The sequence below is a fragment of the Cyprinus carpio genome, chromosome A22 (genome assembly GCF_018340385.1).
Source record: "Cyprinus carpio isolate SPL01 chromosome A22, ASM1834038v1, whole genome shotgun sequence".
In the NCBI taxonomy this organism is placed as follows: domain Eukaryota; kingdom Metazoa; phylum Chordata; class Actinopteri; order Cypriniformes; family Cyprinidae; genus Cyprinus; species Cyprinus carpio.
Window position 1 is genome coordinate 1,308,437 of NC_056593.1, and position 9,964 is coordinate 1,318,400.

The 9,964-nt window shown below is 34.1% G+C and overlaps 1 protein-coding gene across 1 annotated transcript in view; it reads left to right on the top strand.

Moving 5' to 3' along the window:
* Window positions 1-8,974: 8,974 nt before the first annotated feature.
* Window positions 8,975-9,964, top strand: part of LOC109046064 (guanylyl cyclase-activating protein 1-like) — a 5,861-nt gene continuing 4,871 nt past the window's right edge. The window contains exon 1 of the mRNA XM_042711615.1: window positions 8,975-9,313. Coding sequence (XP_042567549.1) covers window positions 9,188-9,313 — 126 coding nt within the window. The 5' untranslated portion in view covers window positions 8,975-9,187. The remainder of the gene's footprint in view (window positions 9,314-9,964) is intronic.

The window sequence follows — 9,964 nt, forward strand, 5'->3', positions numbered from 1 at the left end:
CTCAACTGCCTCTTTAACAGACCGCTCTGTCACTTAATTACACACACCCTGTCACTGTAAACTGACCTGTCAATCATTTGTCACAGTTCACATCCTCCACATTTCATTTCATTTAACTTCAAATGAAGTAGCACATTGATCTGCCAATCATGGGTCGTTCATGTGGAGAACTCGGCTCATATTTTTTAATGTTTTTAAAAGTTAATGGCCAAACAAATGTTTATAAAAGTTCACGTTGTTGTTGCAGATGAAATATAACACATAGATAACATTAAATAAATATTTTAAATGTTGATTATTAGTAACCCCTTTATCTAAACCTCTCTACTAAACCATTGTTGCGCACATCCCCCATGTTTGTAGTTTAAATGCTTTTTATTTGAGTTTGTATTTCAGTACTATGCTTTGGGCACACACTTATTCTAATCTCACATACTATTTAGGATGGATAGTATGACCATTGGGAGGCAGGGGCATAGGAATATGTAGAAAGTGACGTGAACAGAATCTTACATGTTAAAACAGCATTCTCTAAAAATAGTTCAATCAAAAAAGAATGTGTGACATGGCAAACATGTCAAGATTAGTCGATAAACCTCTAGATTCATTAAATGATAAGCTGTTTTCCCACAACAGCTTTAGTGAAGCCTCTCCTCCGTTGACGTCCATTCAAAAAATGACCTCTGGTCTCCTTCCCCACATAGCAATGTGGTGACATTGATACACTGTTGAGTATACATCCAAAAACCATCATTTCTTGGTGAGGTTGAAGTTGATATTTCAATGTTTAAAGTGGATCAACATTAAGATTTTGATGAAAGCTGTCTGCACACATCAGTGGAGACAGAGATATTGAACTAACATTAATTTGTTGTTGATGACCACAAAATCATGTATATCTCTGCAAAATGCTAATGGGTGTTACCCAGTCAGTGGTACAACTTACACAACTTCTCTGGTACAACTTTCCATCTACTTTATTATGTCTCTCTTTCTTTGTTTTAGAGTTTGTTTTTATGTTCTGATTTCTGTTACTGACTGTATTTAGGTACATTCATCAAAAGTTTACTAAAGTGTTTCTTGACATGCTGACATTACCTTCTGTTTACAGATGTTAATTGTAGAAAGCATATTGATATTGAAGCCCAAATGGATTTAAGAAAATGGATTAAATGAAAAGATAGTTAGAATGTTTTGTGTTGAGCGATTTTAAAGTGAAATCATATTTGTTTTAACATATTAACACTCCTGAATGTGCAGCCGTATGTATGACAAACTGAATTGACTTGTTTGGCTCCTAACCGTACTGTGGTCATGAAGTCCTTGAAAAACTGGTGGCTGGCCCACCTGAAGGACATCACTGGACCCTTACTGGATCCTCTTTCAGTTTGCATACAGGAGCAAACTACAACCTCAGCTCATCCGTGCCCACCTCCGTCTGTCAAGTGGATCAACAGCTTCCTCACAGACAGGGCAGCAGCTAGTGAGGCTAGGAAATATACACATCCAGCACATGTACAATCAGGCACTGGCCGTCCCCCAGGGTTATGTTCCTCTCCCCACTGCTCTTCTCCCTGTACACTAAGGACTGCCACATCTAAGGGGGGACGCCCCTCTGTCACGCGTCTCCTGACGTTTGCAGATTACACCACACTCAGCGGCCTCATTCAGGACAGTGACAAGTCTGCTTATAGACAGGAGGTTAAAGAGCTGGCTGTCTGGTGCAGTCTCAACAACCTGGAGCTCAACACGCCCCCCCCCACTAACCATCATGAACAGCACTGTGACTGCAGTGGAGTCATTCAGGTTCCTGGGCACCCACTATCTCTTCAGGACCTGAAGTGGACAGGTCACATTGACTCCATTGTGAAAAAGGCACCAGCAGAGGTTGTACTGTTCCTTCGCCAGCTGAGGAAAATCAACCTACCACAGGAGCTGCTGAAACCGTTCTACTCCGCCATCATTTGATCCATTCCTCTGGCACTTCAGTAACTGTCTGCTTCGCTCAGCTTCTAATCTGACCTCAGAAGACGTCTACGGTGAGCTTGATTTCACCAAGTACAACATGTTCCTGGATCAACATCCCTTGTTGATCCTGGAACAACATTCCAATCAACCAATCAGAATTGAGATATAACTTTTCAGGAAATATCTGTTTTAGGCTTACAATCAGGGTTAGGTGCTGCTACACGTTTGTTAATCTGCTATCATTTCCCACTGATTTAAGGAATGAATTTTAGGTATGGTTAGGTTTAGGGGTAGGGATTGGGTTAAGTCTATATTTTTAGACAATAATGTTGATCCAGGATCATCAAAAGATGTTGATCCAGGAACATGTTTTACTTGGCAAAATCACGGCGACCGAAGACTACAGAGGGTAGTCCGGACTGCTGAGCGAATCATCGGTACAACCCTCCCTTCTATTCAAGAACTGTACTTTTATCAGAGTGAGCAAAAGGACTGGCAAAATCACTCTGGACCCTCACATCCGAGCACACTTCTCTCTTTGAACTGTTGCCGTCTGGTCGACGCCTACAGAGCTCTGAGCACCAGAAACGACCAGACACAGGAACAGTTTCTTCCCCCAGGCAATCCATCTAATGAACACTTGATAATAACTGTGGATCACCCCCCCTGAACACACACTATTTATACACTCATACACTTATTTATCTAACACACATACTTAGTCTTCAATTTTAATTTTAATGTAATGTACATGTACATACAAAACTGTCTATTGTAATATACCTGCACATACAATTGTCAATTTGTATATTGTTATTCCTCATTTACTTGTTCTATTTTTTATTCTTTTATTTGTTCTTTTTTTTTGTTCTGTCGCTGTCATTGTTGCACTGCGGAAGCTTCTGTCACGAAAACAAATTCCTCGTATGTGTAAACATACCTGGCAATAAAGCTCATTATGATTCTGAATGTGATTCTAACTCCACCCAGCAAAGTGTGATGGGGTAGTCAAGATTACAAAAGACAATCACATCTTCCCGCGCCCCTGAGTGAAGCTGACATTGGATTTGGACATGTCTTGATGCCTTCCTACCTTGGAATGCATCCTCCGAAGGCAGCATTTTAAGCTTCCGGACGCAGCCATTATGTTACATATGACACTGAAACTTTGAAGTCACAATCTCCAGTAAAGCCCTGTATCGAGATGTGTATTGGTTTCACAGCAAAACTTTACTTTCTGTCCAATCACGTGCAGAAGTTGCTTTGTGTGTCGGTTCACATCCCCCAGATCTTAATTTACGAGTAAGTTTTCATTCAGACTTATTTAATTACATATTTAAATAGCCAGTCATACAAGTGATATAAAGAATTCAAATTATTTCTGAAAGATAAAATACTTGTCATATGCAATTCAAATATGTGTACATTATTCTTCTATTACATTTTCTTTATATTCGTACTGGCATTTAATGCGACGGTTTTAATGGGTAAATAAATTCATAGGAGAAATTAAACACACACACACACACACACACACTGTTAGGCTTTTGTTTGTACAGTAAAGCACATAACATTGAAGCTATGGAGTGCATGCTTCGTCCGACGGAGTCTCTTTTACAGGTTTTGGCTGCTTTATTTATTTTTTTTGCTAACTATCAGATGGCGCTGTGTTCGACAGCTCTCGAAGCTTTAAATCTTTTCCCGGAACAGTTAGAGGTATCAGTGCTTTATGAGGCTTCATTTCCCCAATGTTTTGTGCACAAATAAAAGCCTAACTCTTTCTTTTAAATTATTAACCCATGGCATTATCGAGGGATATTTATATATGATGTAATAGAAAAATAACGCACACATTTTTTTGAACCATCACTACCACATCACACGCTGTTCTTTTAAATTATTAACCCATGGCATTAACGCACACGTATTGTGATAAGTTTGAGTTACTAAATTAAATTAAAACGTCTTGCTTTGGCCTGCTGTGTCCTGTTACTTCTAATAAAGGTTAATCACAAAATTGAAACCGAAACTAAAATATATAGCAACTAAAAACAAATGTGTTTACAGAATTAAAACTAAAACGAAACTGAATATAGAACAACTAATAAAAACGAAACTGAAATATATCCACCTTTTTCCGGTCTTTATAATGGTTTTTTTGTTAATTAAAAGTGGTCTGTTTTTAGGTTTCATGTGTGTGGACTCCGTCCAGCTATTTTTAGCTGAACAAAACAGTTTGATTTGCTGCTTGATATTGAAAGTTGTTGTGTGTTATCATATTATTTTAATGTATTATCTTAATTATGAACACACTGGTTTGTAGTAGTGCAAACAGTTTTACAGATTACTGCATGTTGTAATTCCATAGGCGCGGGAGGAGGGGGTGCTGAGGGTGCTGCAGCACCCCGTTTTTTTCTGTTGGCAATTGTTACTGTTGGGTATAATAATAAAAAAATCGGAGTGTCTATTTACACTAAGCGCAAATATGTCGACTTGGTTGGCAGCCATGAGACACCACGCTTCACCCTCCAACGTGTGATTTGGGCTAGTCAACATTATAAAAAGACGGTCGTCGCAGAAATCAAATTCAGTGGTTGTAGAAAGATGATAAAACGTGGGTCATGTTCATTTTGACGCGATCGACCCAGGTTCAAATCTGCCTTATAGCGAACTTTTTTTCTCCCTTTTTTAAGTTTCAAATCACATCAGAAAAGCATTTTTTTTTTTTATTTTAGAGTTAAGGGAAATCAATCAAAAAGTTGAAAATAAAAGTATTGGGTAGGGTTAGGGTAGGTCCATAGACTGTATAAAAACGGGTATGGTCTAGTGCTTTTGTCAAATAAGGTGGCATCCATTAATATGTTTGAAATTAAATCAATATATTTTATTTGAAATAAATCAATGTTATTATTGCATACTGTGTTTATAATGTATTACAAGTGTGAGGGTGCCTATAATTGCCACTTATTTGCAACAAGTAATTAGCAGAATAACCTGCTCTTTTAGTATTAATAGAATCTAGCTAATAGCATATCACTAAAAAATACTGCTATTTACACACTTAGCTCTAATCGCGCGAACCCAAATAAATACCCCCCACCCCCCAGCCTAAAATATCTTCCCGTGCCCTTGTGTTATTCTCCTCATTATTTAGGCTACATATAGCCCAAATGAACCAGAAGTGTAACTCTGAAAATTATAATAAAACAAAAATGTATTTAAAATTTTTTAGGTTTATTGTTGTTGGTTTTGTTAACCAACTGTGGTTAAAGGGTGCAGTGGAATATAATTTAATAAACCAAACGAAGTAGGACATTTCCCGTGTATTTGATGTTTTTTTATCTGATTCCTGAACTTGATGCGATTTTAACACCAACGCCTTGAAATCAAAATCCAGTTTAGTTCAGGCAGTTGCTCGTAGTGAAATAAAAAGGCATTTTACACTACCTAATTCCTCGATGCCATTTCACATCTATGTATAAAAATGTAGACTATGTAAAATGTAGCTTTTTATGTCAGTTTCTTCTCAGCGTTCAATGCCACTTTTAAACATAAATGTAACAGCGGTAGACTATGTAAAATGTAGCAACCATTATGTTGTCTAATGTTTCATAAATACTTAATAAATCTTTGAGGAAACGTTGCTTTATATTTTTGTTCATAATTTGATTCTTACCTGAACCTGACTCCATTTCTATGTTGTCTAATGTAATCAAAATCGAAAGAAAACGCCTGAAAGACGATCGACCCCCTCTTCTGTGCCCCGCCTGCGCACCTGAGGCTGAAAACATGTTTTATTTTTTTTTTATTTGCTGAAAACGTTTAGTGAATTAAGGATGAAACTTGAAATTATGCAGGGTAGGGTAAAACGCCCTTAAGGGCTGTCATTTTTTTCTGTGAAACTAAGTTAAATGAGTCCAGAATAGTTATCATAATTTTAGTGACAATGACATAATTATTTTCACGTTATTACATTTTTAACAAAAATGACATTTGTACCTGGGGGCGTTTTGCCTTACAGGTGGAGTAAAATGCCCCCAGTCTGACAAACATGGAGAACATTTACAGCAAAATCGGAGTACAAACAGTTTTGGTTTGAAAAAAAAAAAAAAAAAAAAAAAAAAAAATCAATAATTATGAATTACAAAATTATATTAGTCTATTTGAAAAATATTGCTACCTGATGCTAACTTGCGGTAATTTATAAATATAAATATAAAATATTTTTATTCAACCAATTAGAATACATATTTAATACATAATTCTTCAATGTTGAGAATTAGAGTGACTTACGTACCAGGAACCCCCCCCCCCCCCCCCCCCCCCCCAGACAATAGGTTTGAAGAAAAATAATAATAATAAAATTGTCATTCTGAAAATATAATGATATTTTTCTTAAATAACACATACTCCTTATCTACAGGCCTTATACAATTCTCATATCATATATAACTGTGATGTTATACAAAACAAGCTTTAAAATACTTTTTTTCTTACTGTTGAAAATTAGATCACTTCCCATGAAATCCGTGTTCTCTCAGGTTCATCACCAGTATGATGAATCATTCTACATCACTCTTGTCAACACAGTCCATAGTTACTACAAACATGTGTCTTGACTTTATCTGGTGGTTATTTTGGGGAAAACAGCAGGCAGCCTTTTCCCCCAACTCTACCTTATTCCATTTCAGTTCAGTTTCTTCCTTAATTGTTCTGATTAACAGCCTACAAAACAAAATAATTTTCATTATTCAAAATTCTTATTAAATTAAAAATCATAGGGATGATATACAACTTGTTTTTTAATATATAAAAATGCAGCAGCTCCAGAAGTATTAAATTAAAAATCATTAGGTCGCAACGTACTGTAAAAACAAGCGCTACAGCTCTCAATCAAGTCACGCATATAAAAATGCAGTTGATCAAGGATTTACATTGGCGCTGTTGAGTTCGGAAGGGCAGTGGCATCACCTGCCCCGCTTTTAGTACTTTTGTACACGTATTAAAGGGATAGTTCCCCAAAAATGAAAGTTCTGTCATTAATTATTCACCCGTGTCATTCCAAACCCATAAGACCTTCGTTCGTCTTCAGAACACAAATTAAGATATTTTTGATGAAATCCGAGATCTTTCTGACCCTGCATAGACAGCAACGCAACTGAAACATTCCCAGGCCCAGAAAGATAAGAACATCAGTAAAACAGTCCATGTGACATCAGTGGCTCAACCGTAATGTTAGGAAGCTTTGAGAATACTTTTTGTGCACAAAGAAAATACAGTCCATCTGACCCAGAAGAGAAGAAATCGTTGAATAAAGTCATTAAATATTTATTAGAATACCTTAAAATATTAAACTCAGAATTAATATAGGCCTAATTATTATAAATTAATTAAAAAAATATTAATCTGTAAAGCAATACACTTAAAATTGTATTAATAAAAAGTTATTAATAGAATACTCTTCCAGTTTAAAATAAATTGTTTTTACAGAGAGTATGTATTTACACACATGATAGGCCTAAGTGATTTACACAAACATTTCCATAATAAAGAGCTGAAACATTGAAGAAATGTTTTTCTTAGATTCTTAGACTATAATTCCTGACTAAATATATGAAATCAAGTGAAATGTTTTGAAATATGTTTCATTTCATTGCATCTAAATGTCTTATGATGACAGGATGTTTTTTAATGTTCTGTAAAATATAACACAATAATATGAGTGTTTACACTGTAACACTATGAATGTTAGAGTCTAAGAATGTTTAGATGTTTACTGTGAAATGTAGTTGTTTATAATGTGTTAGTTTCTCAGATATAAAATAGGTGTTTTTTGTTGTTTGTTGTTGTTTGTAGTTTTTTATTTTGTGTTATTTTATATGTTTTGTATTGTTTTGCTGTTTACAAAACGTCTTACAAAAGTTTACACGTGGTTTCACAAAAAAAAAAAATATATATATATATATATATATATATATATATATATATATATATATATATATATTGATCCAACTTTTGTAAGACATTTAGATGCAATGAAATGAAACATATTTCAAAACATTTCACTTGATTTCATATATTTAGTCAGGAATTATAGTCTAAGAATCTAAGAAAAACATTTCTTCAATGTTTCAGCTCTTTATTATGGAAATGTTTGTGTAAATCAGTTTCGGTAAATCAGTTTCGATTTGACTTAGGCCTATTTGTTTGTTTTTAAATGGTATATTTTTATATTTTTATTTTGAATTTGTTTTGTGTAAATCAGTTTCGATTTGACTTAGGCCTATTTGCATGTGTGTAAATACAATTAGGCCTATATCATTTTTTTTTTTTTTTTTTTTTGTTTTTTATTTCTTTTTGATTTTTATTTTTTATAGGTTATATGTTTTAGTTGATATTTAAAATTATGATTCATAAAACTATAAATTAATAAATGTTGTATTTAGTGGTATAAATTATGTAGATATATATAAAGTTTTATATTTATAATTTATAATTTTAAACATATAAAGTTTAAATTATAAAGCTCTATTAAGTTTTATATTACCCAAAGCTTTATAGATTCTAAAAGTTTGCATTTACTTTCGATATTTAAATTTAATTTATTATATTATTTTAAAAATATATTCATATTATGATTAAACAGAGTTTAAAATTTTTTTTTTAATGTTTATTTATAGTTTTGGGTTATTTTTTATGTTAGTTTTAAATGTCAATTTTGGATATGTTAAGGTGGATTATTTGAATGTGTCTTTGAATGTCCATTAGAAGTTACTGACCGCTCCTTTATCACTGTTTTATGAGGCATTCTACTGTTTGTTTGTTTTTGTTTTTTTAGAAATGTCAATGTATTTTTATAGTGCTTTCTACATCTATCATTTCTATCTATAGTTCCTGACCCTTTTTCATGTTCTAAATATATTAGCTAAATATTGCACAAAAAAAAAAAAAAAAAACTTGATTCAGTTCGAGCACTGCAGGTCAGTATGTTTTGGTGACACATTCAGCAGGTGAGCGTTAATTCGCTGAAAACACGTGACATCAGCGGTGATCCCGGACTAACGGAGCCTGTCCCGCGCGCTGAGCTCGTGTTTCAGTGCGGGTTCGTGTGGCATCTCTCCCGGACCTCCTCCGGTAGCAGCAGCATGGGGAAAACACACCCGGTACGACTCTGGAGGAGCTGAGCGCCTGCGAATCTCATCAGTGGTACCGGAAGTTCATGACCGAGTGTCCGTCCGGTCAGCTCACCTTCTACGAGTTCAAGAAGTTCTTCGGCCTGAAGAATCTGTCCGAAATATCGAACGCGTACGTCACGACCATGTTCAAGACCTTCGACATTAACGACGTAAGACGCACATTTATTATTTACTTTTCTACTATTAATGTTATATATTATCCATCGTTTTATCGCCCTACTTTAAATACTATCATAGCCTAATTACTACTATTATCATGTACTTTATTTTAATAATATCTCAATATTATTTATTCTTTAATGCCATTATATTATATTCATCCTCATTAAATAGTGTGAAAAAGAGTAACTATTGGTTATTCAGAGGTTCAGAAAGTTATTGTTATTTATAACATTTTGTGTGTGTGTGTCAGTAAATATTTTATTTTTATTGAAAAAGTTTCAGAAAGATTATTGTTAGTAGAAATTTGGATTTTTTTTCCCCAAAGTGTAGTGAAGTTTAGTTTGGTTTATAATCTGTTTTCATGAAGTTTGGACATGGCAACCTGATTCCTCAGTGTGGGCCCCAAAGGTTATTATAGTAGCTAAAATTGTAAAAAAATTCCTTTTTTTTAATTTTTTTTTAATAAAATTTAACTCAAATTATATATATATATATATATTATTTTGTTACTTGAAATAAAATAAAATTTTATTTATATTTTTTTTTTATTTATTTTTTGCTAGTTGCCAAGGCGTTTCTCATTTTCATTCAGTTTAATTTGATGTACTAAAACTAAATCTAAAACAGAAATAAAAACT